General features: G+C 48.1%; 1 protein-coding gene across 5 annotated transcripts in view; it reads left to right on the plus strand.

Moving 5' to 3' along the window:
• The first annotated feature begins 10,573 nt into the window (after positions 1 to 10,573).
• Positions 10,574 to 25,484, plus strand: part of grh (grainy head) — a 153,515-nt gene continuing 138,604 nt past the window's right edge. For 3 of the 5 annotated variants that reach the window (XM_076369665.1, XM_076369668.1, XM_076369669.1), the window contains exons 1-2: positions 11,519 to 12,572; positions 15,769 to 16,122. In XM_076369665.1, the coding sequence (XP_076225780.1) occupies positions 16,060 to 16,122 (63 nt within the window). In that variant the 5' untranslated portion in view covers positions 11,519 to 12,572; positions 15,769 to 16,059. Of the gene's footprint in view, positions 10,644 to 10,952; positions 10,996 to 11,518; positions 12,573 to 15,768; positions 16,123 to 25,484 lie in introns of those variants that run through there. The other 2 variants (XM_076369666.1, XM_076369667.1) reach the window with 2 other exon arrangements.

Consider the following 25,484-nt stretch of genomic DNA (forward strand, 5'->3'; position numbering starts at 1 on the left):
CGGAATTCCCTGTGTGATTTATTAGTTTTATAATTTGTTTAAGGAGAATGAAAGCATTGTGTTTTTCCATTGGAAATGTTGAATGCCTTGTGATAGATGGAAGGTTAAACGTCTGGAAATGTTTGAAAACCGCGTATTATTTGAATAAAGTTTCGCTCGATCGTTGTTTCGCGCGGTTTAGGCATGTTAATGATTAACATAAGTGTCGTAGGTATAGGCTCAAATCTAATTTATTTTCGCGACGTGACAAACGCTCGTGACCTGTTTGCGAAAACACGAATAACGTTGTTCCCCGAATTAGCATTAATGTGAAACTTTGTATTAAAACTCCTCGATATTCGCAGACGTTGCGTTTCGCTTTTATCTTGCATATATTTTTGATGTCGATAGAAGAGGGTCGTGTAAATTTTAATGGAAGTCGGTTATTCTCTCGGTGAAACGCGTCAAGGATGATCGTGCTTAATTAGAGAGGTTTTTTTAATCGGGCAACAGTCTCATTGGTTAATATGATAAACGTCGGTTGTATCGGCCATCAATTATTTCCAACTAAACAGCCATTACGGTCCTCATCTTCGAGATTTATGACTCGTTAATGGTTATCAATATCTTCATTCGGTTAACGAAACATTATCGGCTCGTGTATTATTCATACCGACGGCAAAGTATACAACATTGACAATTAGAATTTTACTTTACAAAAATGTTACTACGTTGTAAGCTGCGCGACACAGATAACGCTGCCCACTTGTTTTATGTATCTCTCTAAACGAACTTCGCATTGCATATTTAACGACGCGTTACACCACGCCGATAAGATGAAGCCACACGACGCATAATTAAATGCGCTTCGGTCTCCCTGCCGAATAACCAACATTATTTCACCATTTTTTCATGGGAAATTACCTGGCAAAGATGTAAACAACTTGTAATCTTCAAAAATTATATTTAGTATCTTCCACCACTCAGAAATAAGACCGAACAATAATTCTGTGTTATCAGTGTATTGCAAGTATAAAGTAAAAAGACCTTTCCCACGTAATTTAAACTTAAACACTAAAACAAAAATAATATCTCATATTCGTAACACTCCTACAATATTAAAAACCAAAATTACAACTTTCGAATTTTATAAAAGCCAAAAAAGTCATAAACCTTTGAAAATATCGAATAATCTTCTCTTCCATGTAAAGTCAGGTTACTAAGTTAGCTAGTTTTTCAATCTTTATCATCCGCTTATTGTCAAGGAATGCACGATTTGAAAAACGCAGGAAAAATGAAATGAATGCAATAACAAATTGAAAATATTGAATTACCTTTCGTTCTACACAAAAGTTAGGTCACGAAGCCGTAGATCTCTGCAATTTTTCCTGATCCGACATTGTTAATGAATCCTGGACGGTCTGAAAAATGAAATAAATTGTTGAGCGTGACGCGTACGCAAACATCAGTTCGCGGGCGGCTCGAGTAGGTCCATGGAAGGCGTATCACGCGAAGAAAGTTCTTTTTCTGGTACAGCCGAGGTCGGCCCAGCAACCTGATTTCGCCGATCACGATCCTCTCTTTCGCCGGCCGCACACCGACGCTTCTCCCGGCGAAGCTAATTGTATCCATTAATCGTGACTCGATTAAATGATTTCGGTTTAGACACGCTCGGTTAGGTAGTCCAGTTTTTACGGTGGAAATAGGCTCAAGTGTACGCGCGCCGGCCGGCTTTGTGGCTCGCTGGTGTTACACAATACACACCGGCGCGCGCTGACTAGAAAGAGAGAGACGAAACACGATCCCCGTGATTCAGGCCCGCTGAAAACGCATTTTGCCCGCGATGAAATTGAATATTAGAATAGCTTTTTCTAATGGGAAAATTACGATGCGTTTTATGGCATTACGGGGGATTGTAAAACGGCGTCGGCGAATTATAACCGGTGATTCGCCATTATTCATTTTACACACCGGTCGAAACTGGCTCTCGTATCCCCGATTCCTCCGCGAGAAGATTACAAAGAATCAATTCATGACGTATCCTGATTGTCGATAAATTATCGAATAATTATATAACGCACGCCTGCTAATAATACATCGACGAGTTTATGGATTGGAATTATTAACGATGCGTTCTGCACCGGGGGGGCTGGTGATTCGATATTTTTCTTTTTCTCGTCTGTTCGACCTTTCATATATTTTACTCGATTCGATTTTTTTCGCCGTTCGTAATGTTCTCACTCAATCGGCAGACACCGGTCTCCCATAAATTCTGCTCGTCTGAAAATCGCGAACGACTCTCTCGGAAAGATCGCCGCTCGTTTTACTTCTATTTCAAGAGTATCTATTAACACTGAAATAACTGCATATTATTTCCGGTGCTCTTCCTTGGGACTAATGTTTTTCTCGCATGAACGTGAAAAACATGCATGCGGCGCAGAATTCAAGAAACGATTCCCGTAATAACCGTCCAGGTATTTTTAAATATTTTGTAACCGCCCGAGAAAGAGAAATGAAAACGATGAATTTCACCGACGATTTTCTCGCGAACGAAACATGCTTGTCTTCGATTATCCGATCTCTTTGAAATATTTCGCGCGGAATGCAATGAAAAATCGTGCTCGCCGCTGCCATTGATCTAAAACGAAATTAAACTATCGTAAATTGTATGTAGACTTAAAGTTCGTGTATCTTAAATGATTTTTCTAATACAAAATAGTCGATCGGGAAATGCAATCAATTTCTCTCCCGACGGCCAATCAAATTTTCCGCGTTCCCCATACTTCACACGGCGGCGGCTCATTGCGAAACACCGTGTCGTATCGCAGCACAGGGGAGTTTCAAACGCGGGGAACGCGGTGACCATAAAAGAGAATTTATTACGGGAAAATATCGCGCGGTCGTTATTGTTTGCTGAATTCGATGTTTTTGCGTGCGCGAAAGGGTTACAACGGGCCGCGTAATTCCTTGCGGTTCCGCAACACCGTGACCGCCGCACGATCGTATGACAGCCGATTGCCGGCAGGTAATGAAACGTTTATTCCTCGCGCGATATTGTTAAGCGATGATTGTTATCTGCGACTTTCCCATTCCTGAGAATCGGTCAATGCGGAGAACGGTTCTCTTGGGCTGCGGCCGCGCGGCGTTTTCTCTTCTCGACTTTCGCAGACGGACCGAAACACGTAAATTTTATCGATAATCACCGCGCACGCCTTTATTATAACGTTCGATATTCGGCGCATCGGGCTCGCGTGGATATACCATTATGCAACTTTGCAAGCTTGTCTTTGCAAGGCAACAATAATGCGATTGAAACGTTGGATTAAAATGTACTTGGTCAATAAAGATCTCGTATTTTATGTTTTCTAAGGTTTTATAGGATAGTAACGTATCTGTGTCCTATTTTTGAAGATTGGACACGATAGATGGTTTATTGAAATTGAAATTAATGAAGTGATACTTATTCTTAAATTTGTTTTAAAAATGTGAGAAAGTTGCCGAATTGAAAATATCGTTGTACAATATGTTGTATAACGTTTAATTGTGCTTAACAATTAAGATTGATCTTGTTGACGGTACAATGTTCTTTTCTTCGATGTAAAACAGTTAATCTTGTTAAGTGTATAGTAACATCTATACTATATTGCACAAATTATCTCATAATCGCATTGATCGTGGAACAATTTGCATCGAAACGTCACTATCCAACTCGAATTCTACCTACATGAACGTTTACGAGCGTATATAATAGCCTGGTTAAGAATAGAAATCTTTTACTTCGCTCTAAAACACGTAACATTTTTACAGTAACCATAATGTCTATATACTAGAGCAAATTACCTCATACTCGCATTGATCGCGAAACAAATTGCATGGAAACGTCAATATCCAGCTTGGATTCTACTTATATCAAGGTTTACGAGCGTATAATAGCCCCGGCAAGAATTGAAAACTTTTACCTCGCTCTAAAACACCTAACATTTTTACACGTACTATAATACCTATATACTAGCGCAAATTGCCTCGTACTCAACATTGATCGCGAATTGCATCAGAACCTCATTACCCCGGCACGGATGTTTATGCAAATATTGAATTTTATTGATCAATTTTTGCACACTGTAATCAAAGAAAAACCTAAATGCTCCATTAACACTGGATTTACGAACAATAATTGTACACTTTATTGTACGACAGAAGAAAATAATAATACTTTGTAGAGTTGCATGAAATTCGAGTGTAGGTGTTAAAACCGAACCGAGATATTCATTACCGTTTATCGATAAAACCACAACCCGTAACTCTAAAACGCAACATTTATCATTCCTCGGACTCGGAAATATCAAAAAGCTCCGATCGTACCTCAACCGAAAACGAAAATCTCAAAAGTATATCAATCTTACCCAACACTCGATTTTACAATAATGCGCGCGCTATAAATCAACTAAACCCATAATCTAGCCATTATATAACTCGAATTCTATCTTACACCGATATTTACTACGAATAAAACGCAGCCTGATGAAACTATACTAGCTGCTCGGAGTTGTTTTAACCCGACATTCTTGCGGCACTTGATGTTTCTAATGGTGTACGAGCTGATGAACACGTCTCGGCATCGACTAATCGAACCACGGCCGAATCGTGGCAGACGGTTCGAGAGTAATCGTGACACGGCTTCCGTGACGCGTAGTGATAAGGGACAGCGCCCTGAGGTTTAGCGCGATGCTGGCGGCGGACGTACCGCGAAAATAAATTTTCCGCGCGGTGCGCCGATTAGCACGGCTCCGTGACGTAAATTAGAGGTTGCTGCTCGTCCTGATCGCGCTGCCTCGTAGAACCGAGCGTTTAACCACCGATAACCTCGCGGAACCAGCTTCGCCGCCGTTCGCATGCGTAACACTTTCGATACCGTTATCACGACGCCGCTCGCGTTTCCTGCCGACAATCTCGAGCTGGAGCACCGAGCGAGCGTCCTGCGCCCGATACCCGGTTCACCGATTCGAAACGCGCTCACACTTGTCCCGGGACCCGTAATTGGCGAGAATATTTCTTTCCCTCCGCTAATTTTTCTCCCTCCACCTCTTCTTTCCTTTCTGTCGCTCCAGCGCGTAATTAATGGTAAACGGCCGATAATCATTTTTAAACGCGACGCGCGCACGCATTGGCCAAGCCCGGTGAAAGTTCCAGATTCACATTGCTAGGCGCGAGATAAATTGCTTTCGACTCTGTTTTCGTCTCGCGGGCTCGAACCTCCGGACGCAATACTCAATTTTGCACGGTGTGATCGGCACCAATTAATTCTTGGTTATCGAGTCGCTCTATAGGATGCCGTACAGAGTGGTAATTGGAAAAACGCAATTAAAAGCTGTGTTAGTTTTGTTTGAGCGTTGCTATGTTTAGAGTCATTGATAGAGGCAGTAAATCATAGTGGAAAATTATATTTTATACAACGTTTAGTACTTCAGTTCTCGAATAAGAGGCTTCTCTGAGTTGCAACTGGAAGGAAGTATATGAATTTTCCTTGCATAACAAGTGGTAAGAGAATTTGTTGGATGGTGTTGGTAAAAGAGAAATTGGTAGTGTAATGTAAACGGGAGAAGTGCTATGATATATAGGAGATATTGCAACAAAAAGCATCAAAACATATTAATTTATACCACATTTCAAAGTGTCATTAAATTTCCTTAAACAATTTCCTTTATCAAGATTTAACCGATCAGTAACACTGGATACAGAAACTTCGCGTACATGTATTTACAAGATTCCACGTTCTTGTTTCTTAAAGTGTCCACACCTGGAAGGTTAAGAACCTTCCGAATCCGAAACCGTTCAAGGCTACGGCTGAAGCTATACGCTTACACCGAGACGACCGCGAAAATGGTACACCGTTTAGACAACGTCGCAAGCGGCGCGAGAGCGCGTCCCGCTAAAATGATCACGGCGATTTATGCAAATCACGGTTCCACGCATCATAAACGCAAACAGAAAAAGAGAAGTGGTCGGGTTCCGAGAAAAGAATCACTAATCCCACTTCGCAGGTCCCGAGCGTTAACAATAGTTCTTTCTTCGTTCGCGGGCCCTCGTTGTAAAATCCTTTTTAGCACTTCCCTTTATTGAACGACGAATTGTTTTACTGTCCGTCCGTAGCGCCTCCGTAACGCGCGTCATCGTCTCGTCTCGCCGCTCCTCGTCCCGTGTAAGTGGGTTCTGTTTACTTTGAAAACGCGGGCAAGACCGACCGGTGACCGGTCTTTCATCGAGAAACAGGTAGCCTATGATGTATTGTGGCCGTATACGTGAATAGATGCAACATTGACGTCTGTCTCTCTGAATGAAACCGCGTGAACCGGTCGACCGAGCGTTACACGGTGAACGCGAACGCGCGCCAGAGCGGCCGCGCTCTCAGTGACTTCAACGCCTGCACAGGCGCTACGTCAGCCGCCGAATCTACTACGTCGACCTCGCCTAGCCGCGCGTTGAACTCTATACCGCTACTGTAATTGCCAGTCGCGTTACGCGCTCCCGTTTTCAAGTACGCGCACTGTAATCACGGTACAATGTGGTTTTTAGTTAGGAGAAACCCTAAGTGTGCTGTACTTGTAATTGTTTAAAGGAAGACAGGTCGATTATATAGGAAAACAAATGGAAAAAGTTAGGATTAAAAATGCTTTGATGATTATTTTATATGATTGGAAATTCAATAGATTGTAATCTCTTCAGTTAAAGATGTTGCAAAGTTAAAAATATAATACAAATCAAATACTGTGTTCATTACGGTGTTTATTTTTTATTCTGCACACTAGCCTACACAATGATTGCATAAAATTCATTAGAATTTCAAGTCAGATTAAATTAATTCCAGCCAACTTCGGTCCATTATCTTCAAGACGAACGAGAGAAGTATGTAAACTTCTCTTCGCGTGGAAACTGCATACTCAGCACTTCAGAAATCGTGCGTCAGAACACGAAGTTTCCCGACGAGACTATAATTTTTCATGCGATTCATAGAAACTCGGTGCTTGTACAATTTAAAGATAAAGCAAACATCTCGGCAAGAGGAAGATTTTCGCACTTCGCGCGGTCAATGACAAATGGCCGTTCAGTCGACGGAGCCGCGTATTTCACCGATAATAACTTGTCGCCGACCGTTCGAAAGGATGTGTGCAATTACGAACGACACGACCCACGATGGAGCCGGCCGCACGTTTTCCACTGAAAACGGCGGACGGTGATGTATTTCCCGCGGCATCGTTTGCCGCCTAAATGAAATGAACGTCGCCGAGCCGCGATGTGTTCGATCAAACGATCTTGTAGCTGCTCGATCGACTAATTCGCTTGCCGCACCGCCGCGATGCCGGCAATTCCTCTTCCCGCGGTTCCGTGACTCTTGTCGATGCGATCGATCGAGAAACACATTGATACTCTATCACGCCATTTCCTGAATAAAGAAACCAGAATCTCAATCCTCCATATTTAAACTCACGGTGCGCTTCATACCATTTTTCAGCGAATGGTTCTCTCCTACAAAATTCAATAGATGGATCTCCGAATCGACCAAGTTTTCGTGATCCAACGTGAAAAGTCCCCGAATAATTAACACGCGCTGATTCCACCCCGTCCACTCGAGATCCTCTTAGTTCCCAGCGTTTCGTGGGCACCGCGAGCGTCCGATCGGAGGCGGAAAAAAGTCAAGGTCGACGAAAAAGAGGCAGCGCGCTCGAATACGCGCCTGTAGTCTCTCCCGCCGTCCTGTTCCCTCGACGAAAAACGTCCGCGTTTCTCCTCTTCGTTCCTCCACGATCCGCCCACGCGGTTGCGTGCAGCCACCCACGCGGTACGTGCACGCGTAACGACCAGAGCGACGACGATTCTCACGGGAAGGCGTGCGTATTCAAATGATCGGCTCCGGTACGCGGCGCTGTCACGAGACGATCCCCTAATTACTCCCTGCTAAACATCGCGGCGGAACAACGTTCGGCCTCCCCCTGCCCCTTGCTCGTTCTCGCTCCTTCTGCCTTTCCCGTTCTACGCCACAGAGGAACCGCGAGAATAATTTCCACGCGAGTCCCGCACGCTGCTCTGCACGAAGTTTATATATCTTTGAGGAACGGATGGATCCCTCCCTGAGCAGGGTCGCATCGTGCGATGTAGCCCGAGGCTGTCTTCTCTCGCTGGCTGCCCATTTTTCACGAGTCTCCTTCTCGCTCCAACCTCGTCGTATCACGCCGTCCCTCTCGGTTCCCTTCTCCGTCCTCCTCGCTCTTTCCCGTCCTCACCGGCGACTCTTTTTTTCCTCTTTTAATTCCAACTCCTCCCTTTTCTCTTTTTAATCTCTCCCTTCGTGCGCGTTCGAGAAGGACCAAACAGGGAGGCGGTCGGACAGAGAGGGACAACGAGAGAACCGAAAGAAAACGGTCGAACGAGTAGAGGAGAAGATAAAGAGAGAGACGTGGTGCGAGGAGCGAAGAGGGGGGACACCGAAGACGTTCGTCCCCGCTCGCTTATTTTCTCCTCCGCCTCTCCCGTTCCTTCTATCGGAACACACGCACCTCTTTTCTGTCCCTCGCTCTGTTTCTCTCTCTCCTCCCAACCTATCCTTCCCTCCGTTGCCACATCCCCCGCCCCGCCGACTTCTCGTTCGATCCCCGGAGTCCATCTCCGTTCGTAGCTGGTCGGCAGCGGCAGCAACGGCAGCGGAATCAGCAGCAACGGCAGCTTCGTTCCTCTTCGCCGTCTTTGCGTGTCTATATACTCTGTTCGCGGCCGAGGTCCCCGTGCAACGGGGAATCAATAGCACGCACGTGTGTCTGTGAAGGTATCGGTACGCGAAGAAGCCTCTTCTCAGCGTATTCTTCCTTTTTCGTCTTTTTCAGCTTTGCCACTCGCTGTTACCTTCGTTCTTACTCTTCTTCTTCGTCCTCTTCGTCATTTCCGACTTCTTCTACTTCTTCTTCTTCTTCCTCTTCTTCTACTTCTTCTTCTTCTTCCTCTTCTTCTTCTTCTTCTTCTTCTTCTTCTTCTTCTAGGGGGTGCCGTTTTTTGCCAGTCAGCCGAGAAGGCAGCTTCACAGAACCTCTTCGGTGGAATCTCCTTCCCCCACCGTTGTCCTCGATAAAAAGCTCGATAAAAGGGGGGAACGGTCCTATACGTCGCGTCCCTCTCGCGTCTTCGTTACTCCGATCCGCACCGCTCTGTCCCCCGCCTCCTCCCACCCCCTCATCATTCGAGTTCGGTCCACCCGTGTGCGTGTACCCGCGCTCGCTCGCTCGCTTGCTTGCGCGCCCGCGCGCACGGGTGGGGAACAAAGAGAAGACGAAGTGAAAGTCGAACGAGAGAAGAGAGAACCTTTTTTTCCCATCTCTGGGCCGATCGATAAACGCGGCCGCAGCAGCCACTCACGCACGCATGCACGCACACGTGCCTTCCTCTCTCATTTCGTTCACCTTGACGTTTAGGTGGGTACCCGCTTGCCTACCGATACCGCCGCGTCGTCGTCGCCCGGGCGTATTGGTACCGCGATACGACGCGACCTCGGCTTCTCGGCGGATGTCCGGCCCGTGGATATCCTTCTCAAGGTGGCGATACGCCGCGAACAGGAGAAATGTACCCTAAGAGGACGCGAGAGGAGGGTGGGTGGAACAAGCGAAAAGGGAGAGAAAGAAAGAGAGGGGAGAAAGAGGGAGAGAGAAGGAAAGAGGGAGAGTAGGAAGGACAGAGCGCCGTTGGGGCTGCGCGATCTGAAGGGAAGGGAAAATTACGATAATCTACGTACGCAGTGTCCTTCTCCCCGGCCTCTCCCGCCAGCCCCTATCTATCCCGAGAGTCGGCTCCGGGGTATCCTTCTCAAGGTAGCGAGACGGACAAGGAGAGAGCGCGGGCGGATAGTCGACGCCGAAGAAGGACGGGACGAGGGACGATAATACCGTGTGCGTCTAGGTGTGCGCGTGGTACGCGCCTCTTCGTTTCTCTCGTGCCACCGCGGGACCAGGTATCCTTCTCAAGGTAGCTGGAACCGACGAGGAGCGCTGGCCGGCTAGGGCGCGGGCTAGACGGAGAACGTCGCGGAGACACGATAATGCCGGGTGGCCAAGAGCCCCGGTTGCCTGGCTGCCTCGTCGATGACTCGATGCTCTGTTTGTATCCGTGCAGGTCGCCGTAAGAGACTCGCATTGGCTTTCCTCCTCTCTGTCCCGCTGACGTACCTGTCGCATAAGCTTATCCTCGTTCACCGTTGGCTACCTGCGCGCCGGCTATCCTGTCTCTTGATCCCCGCCGGTCTCCGGCCGCCGCGCGCCGACACCCGAGTCCGTCCTTCTCGTCTCACCTGAGCTATTACTGAGACGTCCAGCGGAGAGATAGAGAAGCGGTGATCTCGAAGCCGAAGCGGGAGAGAGAGAAGAAAACGATCGGCGGTGCTGGAGAGGCCCTCTCCTCTCACCTCTACTCCAGCGGCGCGTATATACCTATTGCTGGATTCTCTCCGGGCGGAGTGGGAGTAATGCCGAGACAACGCTACAGGTAGGTGGCAAGAGGGAGTGGGACACCTGTGGCGAGACGGACGGAGACCGAGCGAGACCGAGCGAACGTGAGCCGTGGGAGAGAGCGGGATACCGGATCAAAGGAGAAAGAGCCTAAATGGGGAGGCGTCGTAGGGTGGCCAGGTAAGCGAACGCGGGAAGGATATATGCGACGAAGGGGGAGCAAAAGAGAGAGACCGCGAGACGATCCAGGAGCGAGGGAGGTTGGGAGAGGTAGAGAAGGAACGCGTCATTCTCCGCGGAGTGAGCGGGACGGCTAGCTGGAGCGGGAGGAGGGAAAGAGAGAGAGAAGCGAAGCTTCGCGCGAGTGTGCCTGTGTGTGCGTGCGAGCGGAGGAGAGAGAGGAGTGTGGAGAGGGGAGGGGGGATACGAGACACGGAGCCGAGAGCGGGATGCTGGGAGGCGGCGGCGACGGCGGCCATGTTGCCGTATCCCGAGAGAAGAGAGAACGATCCGAGAGAGCACCGTGAGGCTGGTTCGTTTGTTGCTTGCAGCGGCTGCCCAAACTTTGGGCGGTTTAATTCTACCTGTTGGGCCGTACAGTTCGGGGTAGTGCATCGTTCCACCCTCGTCAGAATCCACGTTCCAGCTGCGGGAGCATCGGTGGCTCGCAGGACGAGTCCGTCGTCCGGTCGCGGAGTAAACGAATCGCGTTCGATCCCCGGCGACGATGTCGTCGTGGTCGTCGTTGTCGTTGTTGTTGTTGTTATTGTTGTCGTCGTCGTCGTCGTCGCCGTCGCAATCACCGTCGCCGACGCCGTCGCCGTCACCACCACGGCCTTCGTTGCAGCCGTCACCGTCGTCGTCACCGTCATCGTCATTGTCATCGTCATCGTCATCGTCATCGTCATCGTCATCGTCATCGTCATCGTCATCGTCACCGTCACCGTCATCGTCATCGTCGTCCACGTCGTTATCACCGTCGTCGTTGCCGTACCCGTCGTCGCCCCGGTCCTGGCGAGCGTGCGCGTGTGCCTGAAGCCGGTGTACAAGTGTGAATCCGCGGACAAGACGATCCGGTTTGGAAAAAACCTCCTCGTGACTCGTTTCGTAGAGGGGTGGTGTGCGCGAAAGGAACGATACGCGGTGACTGGTTTTCGACGATCACGATCTGATGCTGCGACGCGACGCTGCCCGCGTCCTGGAAACGGACCACAGATCAGCTAGGAGAATGCGGTGCGCGGAGTGATTGCTGTTTCGTGTGTTCCACGGTGCTCGCCGATTATACGGGGTTTACTCTCGTCGTGATACGCCGCGGTTACCAGCCGGCTGTTCCGGGAGAGCGCCAACAGCGGCGGCTGCCTCTCGACGCGCGCCGCAACGCCGGCTCTCGATAACCCGGGATTCTCGAAACGACTCTCTCGGACTCGAAGCGAGCCGAGCCGGCGGCTGGAAAGACGGGGGAGAACAAGAACAGCCGTTGAAAAGGAGTCGAAGGGACCATTTCACGGGAAAGACAAAGAAAGAAGGTGGCGGGCAATAGGGGGTGTCCGCCTGATCCAGAAGAGGAGGCGCGCACCGGTACCGGACGTAACCCGCGAGAATACGCGGCCTGGGACGCCTCGGTCCGCGGCCGAAGGTGGTGACACTATCATCCGTTGAGATGTGATCCGGAACACAGGAGGGACGTTTAGTAGTTTGTAGTTGGCCCCCTCCCCCCACCTTCCGAGACACCACCCCCACCCACGCAACTACACCAAGCACCCCCGTCGACCTAACGCACAACAACGGAGCAACCTTACCCACCTAACCACCTACAGCTTCGCCGTTCGTTCCGCCACCTTGTTCCGTGCTCGCGACTCTCGCCGCGTCCACACTCCCGCACGCAGACACACGCAATCGCGCGCCGGATCGTCCGCGTATCGCCCCGGCACACAACGACTTATAGGATAGATTATTATCGAATCTCTCGCACCCGCCGAATTCGAAGAGAGCGCTCACCCGACGACGAAACCAGCCGGCGATCGTTTCTTCTCTGTCCGCCGAGCGAGCTACCTTCCCTCCATGTTTTCGAGCCACCTCCCCACCACCCCGTCGACACCCCCCGGAGAAGTGAGTATTCCGCCTGTTTTCGTATATAACGTACCGGTATTGTTCTCCGACGACGCAACGTGGCCGGCTTCTCTCGGGAACCTCCTCGCGGCGGATGTTCACCGGCTACCTGCGCGGTGACGCACAGGTGACGCGCGCAGGTGACCCGCCGGTAAACAAGTCGATCGGGACACAGAACGAGTCGCGGTAGCGGTCGTTCCGAGGGACCATCTCGGGTTCGCGCGGACCATTTTTGAGTGTACCTGTCGCCGAGCGACAAGCGATTCTCGCAGGGGTTTCTGTCGAGTCTGAATTCTTGAATGGATCGTCGAGCGATCTCCGGCCGTCAGTCTCTTTCTACTTCTCTTTCCTTCGGCGTGTTTCCGTTTCTCTCTGCCAGTACCGAGACGCTACGAAGATATAATTGCAGATCCTCGAGATGAATAGACGTACAACGGCGAACGTTCGAAGACCACGGAGGAACAGCGGTGAATTTTCTCGCGGCCGGAGCGGTTTCGCGATATACCAGAATCGAATTACACGGTCGAATAGATTGCCGGTTGCCGGGTTTCGATTTTTCTATTTCTTTTTTCTCTTTCTCGCTGGCCAGGATCGATCGGCGATTGCATGCGTTCTCGAAATCCGCGACGATTAGCATACACGGCCGCGGTTAGAGTGAATGGAAGCCCCTATAGCGAATATAATTGGTCTCGGTTTATGGTATCCGCTAATGGACGTCGCCCCGAATGCAGCGCGTTCCTTTTCTACCCCCACCCTCCGCGAGTTTATATAACGCGGCGTCGAGGAACGACAGGCATTTGGAGAACATTCTCGAATGGTCCAACGCAAGTCCCTTGCGCACCGGCCCACTCTGTCCTCCTCTTTCGCTCGATTCCCCTGTCTCTCTTTCCCTCTATCGCTCCCTATATCTCCGTTTCTCCGGTCAGCGGAGACACGTGCTAATCGCTCGGCCCACGTTAGCTTTCCCGGTCTCGAGCCAAGGATCTTTCCCGCAACCGAAAATCGCCACTGATTCTCACTCCCGAATCACTGAACGGAGAGCTTAGTCTCCAGTTTGCTTGGACCGGCGAACGAATCATCCCGAGAATCGAGGATCCTTTAACGCGAATCACCTCGAATCCACCTATAACACGGTGATGCCGCGTCTGATTCTCTTCTGACAAGTCCTTACTCCCTTTTCTTCAGGGAGCAGGATGGGTGAAGAACTTTCACTGGTGTTCTTTGATGTTATTTCACTGTTGAAAAACACTGAACGATCACAAGGCGGGCCGATGATCGATCGGGTCCGCAGCGTGCCCGGGCCGACCGCGAATACGTGGTGCCCCGTGATGGGACCACGGCTCGTTTATTCCCTGGTGATCATCGGAGCCGCGGCGAAGGTGGACTCTCTTTTCTCTCTCTCCCGTTCCTGGCTCGCTCTCGTCGAGTCCTCCGTCTCCGGAGGCATCGTCCACTGACGCGAGGCGAGGGAGTACAGGTACTTGAAATACAAACGGACCCACGGAGGTGGGTCCAATCTGATGCAGGGTTCCCTTTGAGAATCAGGTTAGACCGGCCGAACCTGCTCCTCTGGCTTCTCGTCTCCGGTCCGCGGTTGTATACCGGCCTGGTGTACCTACTCCTTCTCCCCGGTCGCCCCAATCTCCTTCTTCCGCGTAGTAGGTAGGCTACCTACCTACTTCCCGCCACCATGTTCGGCTTCTCTCTTTCTCTCCCTTTCTCTCCCTTTCTCTTCTCTCTTCCTCTTTCTCTCTCCTGCTCGCCGCGTCCACTGTGCGATACACCTAGGGCCGGTTCATCTCGCGCCTCTTGAGCAGTCTCCCGCTTCCCCCTTTTTCTTCAGGGAAACCAAGGAAAGGAGGATGCGACTCGACGATCCTTGAACGAGTCCCCGAAATTGGAAGGGATGCTCTGCCTCTTCTCGATGAAACCGTTCCCCAGACGGTCCCGAGCGCGGCACGCTCGCTCTCGATGGTCCGGCTTCCTCGTTACGTCTATTATTACACCTGTCTATCCGTCAGTCGGCGGCGGTCGCGGGCTGAATTCCAGTTTTACGCGGCTGCCCTCCTTCGAGCGCGCGGCGCGCGCGCTGTGTGCCTCGGTAGTAGGAGGAGATGAACGAGCCGGCCGAGGAGAAGAAGAGGGAACCAACTGGTTTCGCTAACTATCCACCTGGACGGCGGCCGCGGCCGCCGCCGCTGAAGATGTAGAATTCGTGGTGTCCGACTGGTTTGGCCAACATCCGAACGGATTCCCTGGCCGGACAAACCGGCCACGTGATAACTGAATCAACCGTCGAACCTGCTATTCAACCTCTCCTTCGGCGTTGTCCGAGCACGACGGAGCTGCCGCCGTCGCAGCCACCGCGCGTACACATCCGTGGCGAGCGCAAACAACACGCCGCCCTCTTTCCCCCGATGGCCTTCCTGATTCCGTCGCGATCTCGTTCTTCCGGACGGGACGTCAACCTGGCTTGCCTGGCAAAAATGCGGTTCCCAGCTTCCTGTTGAGCCCGATTTATTCTCCTTCTTCCTCTTCTTCTTCATCTTCTTCTTCTTCTTCTTCTTCTTCTTCTTCTTCTTCTTCTTCTTCTTCTTCTTCTTCTGCCTCGATTAGCAGCCGGTTCAACGGCTTCCTTCCTCTCTTGCCCACGGACGGCGGCGGGCCACCGGGTCTGCATCTCCATGGTGTTTAGGGAAGAAAGGGACCCGCCGAATGGAACGTGTTTCTGTTTCAACTTTTCACTCTCGGTACACTCGGCCGTTCGCCCGTCTCTCCGTTCGTCCGACCGTCTGACTGTCTGTCTGTCTATCTCTTCGACGCCGGTTTATTACACCTGTCTATCAGAGCCGCGACCGCGAAACCGTTTCCAGTTTGACGTGCTTCGCAGCCAGTTTGAAATGAATGGAACGGCGAACCCGGCTCTGGTCCCACTGATTGCACGTTGCGCAATCGGAACGATACACGCGCGTCGCCTCCGAGATCAGCCGCAACGCTTTGCTTCTTGCGTTTCGTTCTCGCTGGTTTCATGATTTTTTCTCGTCAGAAAATCGATGATCGATTCGACTGTTCGTTCTTGTGTTTCGTAGGTTCTCGCTCTCGCAGTGATTACCCTGTGATTTTTCGTCGAAAGATTTATCTGATGCTGCGCTTCTTTTTGTTTGTTCTTTCTTTTCTTTGTTTTTATGTTTCGCAGGTTCTCGGTCGACCCCTGCTCCTCCGTTTCCCGTTAATGACGTGCCATACAGCAGCCTGTGATACGCTACCCCGTGACTAGAGTCATTCCGCTCATGTAAACGTAGTTACGGTCAAGTTTAGTCGACCGCTTAGGGAAACCCACCACCGGGAACCGCCGTTGAAGACGTTGCAGGAGACGTCGCCGGGGTCCCGGAGATTCGACGCCAGCTTCGCTGCATCGTGACAAGGAGACCGTGTACAGGACGCCACGATACGGCGAGGAAAGAGAAGCGGAAGACAGCGCAGGAGAATGTCGACTTGCACCGACGAGGCCGACAACGCACCCCTGCACATGCAGGAGGCTCTGTCCCCGGTTAGTCAAGTTTCACATTTTTCTTTTCCTTTTTTTCCCTCGTTTTCTTTGTTTCTTCCTTTCTGCTTTCTTTCTTTCCCTCCGCTTTTCGTCCCCGCGGATTTTTCGTCGCTCGCATCGGTATTTAATCAGTATCGCGACTGAACTTTATTGGATGTTCAAATTAATAATAGTAATAATAATTCGCCTTTATTGCGCGCACAATCATTAAAACTATAAAAGCAATAATAATTACAGTTATTTACTATCGTGTAAGATAATGAGAATAATGACCGTGCGTACGGGCCTTTATGCCCTTAATTATGTAATTCTTATTTTTTAGTGGCAATCTTATTCTAGATACTTGAGGACTATCGAAATAATGCATGGGTTGTTTTTTTATGGTAGCGTTTTAAATTACATTAAATTAAAATAAGTTAAGTTAAGTTAAATTAAATTAAATTGAACTGCACTAAAGTAAATTAAATTAAGGAAATTCTAAACATGTTTGGTTTATGGTGGCATTTTAATGAAACCGCCGGTTTAAAGAACCCACACAGGACGTGACGAGTTACGCAACGTCGTTATTAAATCTGACCCTCAATATTTTTTATATTAATATTTAGTGAAAGGAAAGAGGTGGACTGATTATTTAAATTATAGCCCAGAGCGAAGGTTTAGTGCGTCGCGTTATATTTCAAGTCTTCTGAGAAATCAAGAATTTATACTTAGCGTCGTGACGTGAATTTTTTATGTAGACTTTTTTCGATGCAGTTCTAAATACTAGCCTTCAATGAGACAGATATAAATTTTTATTAAGTCGCAGACATAGCAACTTTGTCAACAATAATGCAAAGTATCCCATTGTAATTTGGGGAACTGTAAACCGATTCTCCAAATTTTTCCATGATTCAAGATAAAAATAACGCCTCCATCAAAATTGAAAATTTTACATTCGAATAATTAATTCAACAATCATCTTTAACGATATCAAAACTTACCAACACAAATATATCTGAGAAGAAATATAAAGTAACTTCTGTCCATTCACACAAGACCGAGCACACAACAAAATAAGATACACTGTATCTTTCGCTGTTTACAAAAGAAAGCTCCACAGAGCTAAAAAAGAAAAACGGCGGAACGGGGTGAATCAGAAACGCAGGAGCGATACAAAAAGCGTCCTTCAAGAGTCCGCAGTAAAAAAATGACTACAGCCGTACAGCGAGGTCGAGGCTCCTCCTAGCGTCCTCAAAATATTCATAATCAGCTGAGAAAGGCTTACTCACACCCCGTGACGCACGGTTTCGTGGCGGAATCACCGCTTCCCCGGTTGTAGCGCGACCGCAGAGGAATCATTGGATGGTGGACAACAGCGTGACGCACGCGAACGAGCGAGCCCCGGGTCGAATTCGGCTACGTAACTGAAAATGAGCGGCGATCGAGCAGCAAATTGACCGAACTGGAATGGACAGAGAAGGAAATGCAGCCGAGAAAGATAGTTCCCGAACGCCGGCTGAGGGAATTGCCGAGCGGCAGGGGAGAGACGAGCATCTTTGTTCAGCGGAGAGCCGAGTTTTGCACTCGCGGGCCGGAAGATTGACAGCCGATCCTCAATCTTTCGGTCTCCGCGCAGACTCGTCCATCACTCGTCGAACCTTGGCGTCTCAGGGTCGGTCCCAGAAGTTCTCGGCGCACGGATGAACAACACAACAACAACCGGCAATAATCTTACCGGGTCCGCCATTCTCGTTATTTCGCGCAACGGGTGGTACCCGTGGTCGGGGGCGGAGGGAACCGTTGCCGCGACGGGGGCGAGAAAGAAAGAGAAAGGGAGGAAGGTCAACCGATGACCCGCACGAAACGCCGGCCATGAGGTATGATTGCATTCCGTGAATTGTCGAAATCGAATGGGGCGTGGACGCAAGACCTCCGCGTCGTTAATCACGAGCCCCTCGATGCGCAGCTCCCTCCCGCCCCTTGACCGACCGCCTCCGTATGCTCCGCGGCAAAAAAAATCCCCGGGACTCCGCCTGACACGGTATTTATATTCATCCGAAATCTACTCTAAGCGCATTAAACGCGGTTCCAACCGGGCCGGCCGAATTTCTGCCGGAATTTACAGCTTCCACGGAGATGGAATCTGGAATTTAAGGCTTCCGTTTCGATTCCCGCTTAATGGAGCTTCCCCGGCCGCGCCGGACGCCTCCAGCGTCCCCCATTTTTTGATGGCCTCGCTCGCTCGCTTCCACGGACGTTGAAATTAATTTGCTCGTGCGTAGTACACGGGAGACTTTCTTGACTGGTTATCTTGTTTTGTTCGGAACATCAGTAATATCGCTGATCCTGCTTTTTTCACGTTTCATTCGGATTTTTGTTTAGGAAAATAAAGTCAAGAACCTTTATCTTAACCGATGAGCTTGATAAGCTTATTGAAGCGGCGGATTAATAAAGTATTGTTGCCGAATCATGAAAATATGACTCTTCAGAAGAAAACGTGAGCAGAAATTAACGACTGCAGCGTGTTCCACGCGTGTTAAGAGAATTTATTAACGGTTAAAGATAGAATCGAAGGTTATAAGACAACCACACTTTCGCGTGCGTTAATCGATTAAGCGACCGATTCACCTTCTATGAGGGAAATATCGAACTTTTTACAAGTGTACGGTGTTTATCGTTATTCTCGGTCAGTGTGCGGTTTCCGTGGTCGATTTTCGGTGTCCCGAAACGAATTCCGATACTCTATCCAGCCGGACGACACACGCATTCCCGTCCGACGGCCACTCCTCGGCCGGGAAGCCTGAAAAGATTTTCACTGTCACCTGGCCGCAGGTTTTTAACCTGACAATGGTATACCTGCCGCTTAAAAAGTGAAACTCAGCCGGACGAAAGCCCGTTATTTGCGTGGCGTTGCTCCACAATGAGAATGTCTCCGCGTGCATAAGCGTCTCCCCTAAGAATCTTACGGAGGCCTCCGGCCATTACGGCCAAATCCCCGTGGAATTATTACAGTTGATTTCGTTGGCCGCTGCCACCAAGCTGGCCGGCGATCCCAACGATGATATAATTTATGGTAATGCGATTGCCTTCACGTCGTTGCGTTCGCCGATCGACGTGACCATCAAGCTCGTCTTTATTATTCCCGCGAATCAGCTGTAATTCACTTCGCGGAATGTTCGTGAATCCAATCCGGAATAAACAAACGCAATTTCGCACTGATGCGCGGTTTTCGTGGTTATAATAAGTTTGTCAAATACCGGTGCTTCGACGTCGATTGTAATTCAGTTTACGTTCCCGCGTTGATCCTTCGCGTCGTCCGACGTTAATCTCTAGGCAAACGATTAAAGAAATTACGCTGGTCGTTTGTTGTTCATGGATTAAATAACAATTCGCGCGTGATTAATTCTGCGTTCGTAACGTGAACGAAATCGAGATCGTCAGGAACCTGTGAGGTTGATTGCGACAGATTTTTTTATACTTTTCTTTTATTCGGACACGTTAAATCAGTTATTAATGAGTTTCGTTTGTCGGATTTAACAGATTTATTTGAAACGTGAACCGAGTGCGTTCGAATAGCACGAGTTTAGAGGATAGATATTTCGTTAATCAGTATTCATCGGCTACTCTCGAGTTGGTAATTGTAAAATACAGCGCAGCATAATTTTGAATAGGAAATTAACGTTAAACAAGATTAAGCGCGTAAGAGTTATGCACTTGTCTTATGCGCGCGAAGTTTATGTATTCCTAACCATCGTTCGATTTATATACTTCTTGAAAATGCTTACATGTTTTTAATAGCTCCTTTGTATTTGAAATATTGATTCATTTGAAAGTATAATCGTTGCTTGACGAAAATGAGCTGAGTATACAAAATCCGACAGAACGTCTGTGCTTCTGGATAACAAGAAACATTTGATACACTCACAAAATTATTTTTCGAGCAACATTTAAAAAAAAAGTGGAACTCCTAAATTTGAACTAATTCAATTTCGAACTTCTAACCTGATTTCTCCACCCCAAGGATGCAACAAAACGACATTTATCAGTGTCCAACATAAACCCTAATTCTCCTTATCGAATCCATTAAACAGCAACGCAAAGATACTATTGGTGAATCGTCTGTTGCAACAGAGTTCCCAATCAAATTTAACTTTCCTCAAATTCACACTTTTCAAAAATCAATTTCCGCGTTACGAACCGTTAATGGCACGTTAGTGTTTGAACTCTAAGAATTCTATCGATAATCAACATAACGATATATTTCGGAGAATATGCAGGACGAGCGATGCTTTCTTCGCGGCGAAGAATGGCAATAACATCCTATCGCGGCACGGCAGAATTTTCCATCGGGCAAGAATCCCCATCGAACGCCGGCATTCTTTCGTCCGCGTGAAGCGAACGGTACGTTAGCCGTCCCATTCGTCCCACCATGGCCGTTCTCGGTGGGCAAGCCTTCTCGGACAAGGGGGAAAAGAAAGACTGGAGGAAGACGATTTTGCTGTGTACGATGACTCGCCGGATTTCTCGTACCTGATACACACCGCTCTCTCGCCGGTCGAACGCTCGGTCGGCGATCGTGCTATTCATTATTGGAGTAACAGGCAGAGATTACTTAATAGAATCCGGACAACTCCGAACTTTGTTTCTTTATTAAACCTTCTTTCTTAAGTTCCCCTTTTTTCCGTCTCTTTTTCATTTTCGCTCACCGTCGGTACAACCAGCTGCCGGCAGTCTTTCGGAATTTTCGATCGATTCAACGACCGCGCCCACCGATCGCACGGTCTCGCCGATCTTCGAATTAAAGCGCTTTTAATTGAGACAAGTCCCCATCAATTTGATTGTTGCGGGCACGGAAGGAAATCGGCGTGAAGAATTCGTTTCGGTGAGACTTATTTTCTGAGAACACTCCGGTGGTTTTTAATAATACGAATGAAATTGTTTCTTGCGTTGCGAGAAATCGTGTTCACCGTTGTCGGTGTTGTTATTTTCTAGACTGGTTTCATGATTGTTAGGTCGCTCGATCCGTTTTCGTCTTGAGTATTTATCGCCGTGCGGGATTGTTGTGGGATATATTGTGTGTAACAGAGGGTTTAACGGTCTTATTAAAAAATTCCGTTTGAAGAATGAGTGGCACACCTATGATCCGGAATAAATTACTGCTATTAGTTACATGTATCCATACGTTTACGCTTGGCGACTTCCTGTCGCTATTTCGAGTCACGATAATCATGAAAATATCTACGCGATTGTTCGCGATACTCCTTTTTTCTTCGCCGGGCATCACGAATATGCCCGCGGGCGAGCCGAGGTAAATGGAATTGCTGTGATACGTTTACGGTTGCTGACGATCGTATCATTAGTGCTCCATCGTTATGGCTTTTTTTCGATAGGCGATCGACATTTCACTTGCACTTTGAATTCTTCGTTCACTGCTTCGGCAATATTGTTGATGCGTTAAGACCATTCTGCATTTCCAAATTTTTAAATATCCATATGTCCACTCTTGAAATTTTTAAATTTTCAAACATTCTTATACAAACTCCTATCGACTTGCAATTATCACATTTTAATAATATTATCAATCTCTCGAAACAAAACATTAAGTCACAGGAAGAATAAAAATATTTTCCAAGAAATCATAGAACGTATATAGAATCTTAAAACTCTGGAACAATCTACCGTAGTTGTTCATCGAACGTTTACCATTACTTAAGCGTCATCAATCATAATTTACGAAACAAGAAACAAGTAATATTGTTGACACTGGGGCATTGCATTATTATTCATATAATTATCACGTGTCCCATGAATCTGGCCGATGTGTACAGAGCAATAAATCATTTTTTTTTACGATACTACAGTCGCGTTTGCGGTCGCGGTGAATGTAACAACAAAAATCTCTCCACCGCCATTACCTTTGATTGATATCTCCAAACAGCTCTCGCTGCGTTTCTTGCTACCATTATTCCCGTTCCCATTATACCCTACTCACGAAGATTAGGGGAACACTTTTTATTAAAAGAAACAGTAATCAGTTCTTATGCTAATCCTTCAATAGTATCTTTCGTTAATTTTATCAAAAGCTATAACATTGAGAAATAATCAGTCGCAAAATAAAAGTATCGCTTATTATACAGCTCTCTCCCTCTTCAAGGTGATTATTATCCAGAATAATAGAAGGAGGAAGGGGAGTAAAGTTAATTAACACAAGAACCGCAAGAAAGAACAATGTGCTCCAATTCTTTGAAGCTCGAACATTGAAGATCGATTAAGGGAAAACCCAATTTACTTTTTCATATCCCAGCATACCCGTCTCGTGTCTCTTTTTTCAACCTTAAGTAACAATTATGGCTATCGTATCTTGTATTCCCTTTTTTCACCTTTCGCTTCTTGCTTGTCATTATATCTCCACAAAGTGACTTGTAATTATCCCACATGACTTACATTAATTGAAATCCTCCCTCTTATTGAATGATCTTTCGCTTCACATACTTTTCGATATACTTTCATTTAATTAAACTGGTAACCGGAGAACATGAGTTAACTCATTCTTTTTCTACAGAGTTCTATTATTTTATTTTACCCGCCGAGCATTTACCAATCAGAGTATAGTTTCCTTCTCTCGCAACGCTGCATCTATTCCGCCGTACCGCGCAATTCCCGTATTCCTATTCCAATACACTCCAAACCCATTAACGCAACATATTACAATCAGACGAGAAACACATTACTCTTATCACCTCCTCGTAAATTCCAATTAAAATCGCGTTACTCCTCAACATCACGAAAAAAAAGGAACCTCAACTACCCAAACACTCCCATCGCGATAAACAAGTGTCAAATCACCCCCAACAAAAAAGAGCAAACCACTCCAGTTTCAGCCGAAAGCACTCAAGAAACCCGGCATGTATTTGCATAAAAATCTGCGATGCAATTATTATCGGTGAACAAAGGGGAAAGAAGAAAGAGACGCGGGGCCGTGCGTGGAAACGAGGAGCCCAGTGAAAAAGAGGGAAGTTAAGACAAAGCCCAAAGACGGGGCGAGCGAGCAGCCGCGGAAAGAAATCGCTGGCCGCGCGAGCCGCAATAACAGAAACGCTGACAGGTGTTCCCCGTCCGTGCGGGTAGAAGGAAGGAAAGAAAAAGACGGGCAGCCAGAAACAGAAGAGGCGGAGCGAGAGTGTAGACTCCGCGAGCAGAGCACGGCCGATATAACAAGGATTCAACGTCGGATCGCAAAAACCCTCAGCGATCGTGTACCCGCTGGCCGAACGGGGATGCCTCCGGGGCTGGAGGGGACCGGCTCGAGGGAACAATGAGCGTTCGCCAGTGTGGCTAGGATGCGCGCGTGTACAACGAGGAACACTGGTCGCTAGGAGAAGCGAAAAGAAAGGCCCTTAACGATTCCGCGTATCTTCGTGCACGCAGCTGCGTATTCCAACGACGTGATCGGCAATAACGCCGCGCAACCGGTAAGAAACGACCGTCGTTGTCTTCGTCGTCGTCTTCGTCGTCGTCTTCGTCGTCGGTCCCGCGCGAGCAACGGTCGTCGCGCACTACGCGCCGGAGGTTCGACCGTCAGACACGTCTGGGACTACCGTCCCATGGAACAGTCTCTCACGGGGCGCAGGCCAATTAACTGTTATTATCGGACGGTTCTTGCGTGTAAACAGCGCCGGTCATAGGCAACGTGCAGCATCCGCGGCATCCGCTTCCGATCCCTCGAAACCGCGAGCCTTTTTATTACGGGGAATCGATCGGAACCATGCGACAGGACGAGCGTGTGCGACGATGGTTGGGTCTCTGGGGTTTCTTTGTTGGAGGGTGGAGGTTGTTGTTGGATGTTCGGAACTATGTGCTTTGAGCTGTTGAAGTAGAACTGGTAAATAGGCCAAATTGTTCTTTCACGATTATTGAAACGACAAGAGATGCTGCTGTTAGGAATTAGTGAAGAAATTTATATATTACGCAAACTGTTAGAGTTCATATAAAACAATTTGGAAAAGTCAATTTAACTACTTGGTAGTTTTAATGTTAAAAGCATGAGGGTTGCTTGAGATAGTTCATAAAGTAATTTAACATCGATCGTTTCTGTATACCATCTATTTCGAGAAGTATCCAGAGAAGATTCAGTTAGCGAAGTAACACGAGGAAGAGGTAGTTTCAAGGATCGCTTTCACAAGACCGAACTATTTACTTCGACAGATCTCGGTTGCTTAGCGAAGCGTACGTAAGAACGCTATAAATTGCTGAACGTAGCTATTCAGTGATTTTCTAGTTGCAAGGGAAGGGAGACAGGGAGCGCGCTAAATCCTCGCGAGACCCAAGGAGGCGGGGTTACGTAAGAACGTGCGCGGGTACGACTTAATCCGTCGCCTATCCGACGCGAATGAACGATCCAAAATCAATTAAGGACCGAAAAGATGAGAGGGGAGAGAGCCGGCAAGGTCGAAGTCGGCGGGTGATACTATTCACGGGCACCGCGCCGTGAAAATACTGTCGCGGGGGCCCGGGGGTTACATAATCGTTCACCTTGACAGCGATACTAGATTGGATCTATAGTACAACGGGCCCGTGGCTGCGCAAGCCGTGCAGAACGTTATTTCATAAATCCCGAGATAACATCCTCCAGAAGCACTACGAAATCGTGAGATATGTATTCGTGCGGGGAGTACATAACGAACACGGGGCTCGTTTCCCTTCCTTTTCCGCGTCGGCGTAACGTTGTCAACCGACGTGTGTAAAACGTCGTAAAAACGTAATGGATTCAGTCCCGGGGACCCGTGAGTCAACGCGTTCGCCGGCGACGATCGCGATAAATTTCCCTGGTGAGCGGTGCGCGATTAGATTTCGAATGAAGTCGGTACACGACAGGCCGCGGCTTCGGAGCTGGGGAGTACTTAACGTCGTGTCGCGGCCGCGGGAGGCTCCGTAATCGAGCTGATTAATGCCCGGTTTAAGAGAAACGGAGACTTCCGACGTATCACAGCATCCGCTACCGTCCTGCGATCATTTCGACAGCCATGTTTTTACCGATAACGGGAACGCTTGAGTTTGTGTGGCGAATTTGCTGGGAAAACAACGTAATTTTAGTGAAGCTGTAGGAAGATTAGGATTCATTAATTGTTTTAAATTGGATTCGATGGATTCCGCTGTTAGGGGATGAAATTGGTAGCTAGAAGGTTCTAGAAGCTGGGAATACTAGATAATGGAACTAGCCAGTGAAATTGATTCGAGAATAGAGGTGTTTGATTGTTTGAAATTGAACGTGACGGTTTTAGTGGGAGGAGATGAGTACGAAGGCAAAATTGATTGATTTGGAGAGATAGGATGTTACTACTGTAATCCTTAACTCTTAAGAAATGTTGGCACCCTTACAGTCT

This window comes from Nomia melanderi, chromosome 8, assembly GCF_051020985.1.
Source record: "Nomia melanderi isolate GNS246 chromosome 8, iyNomMela1, whole genome shotgun sequence".
Classification (NCBI taxonomy): Eukaryota; Metazoa; Arthropoda; class Insecta; order Hymenoptera; family Halictidae; genus Nomia; species Nomia melanderi.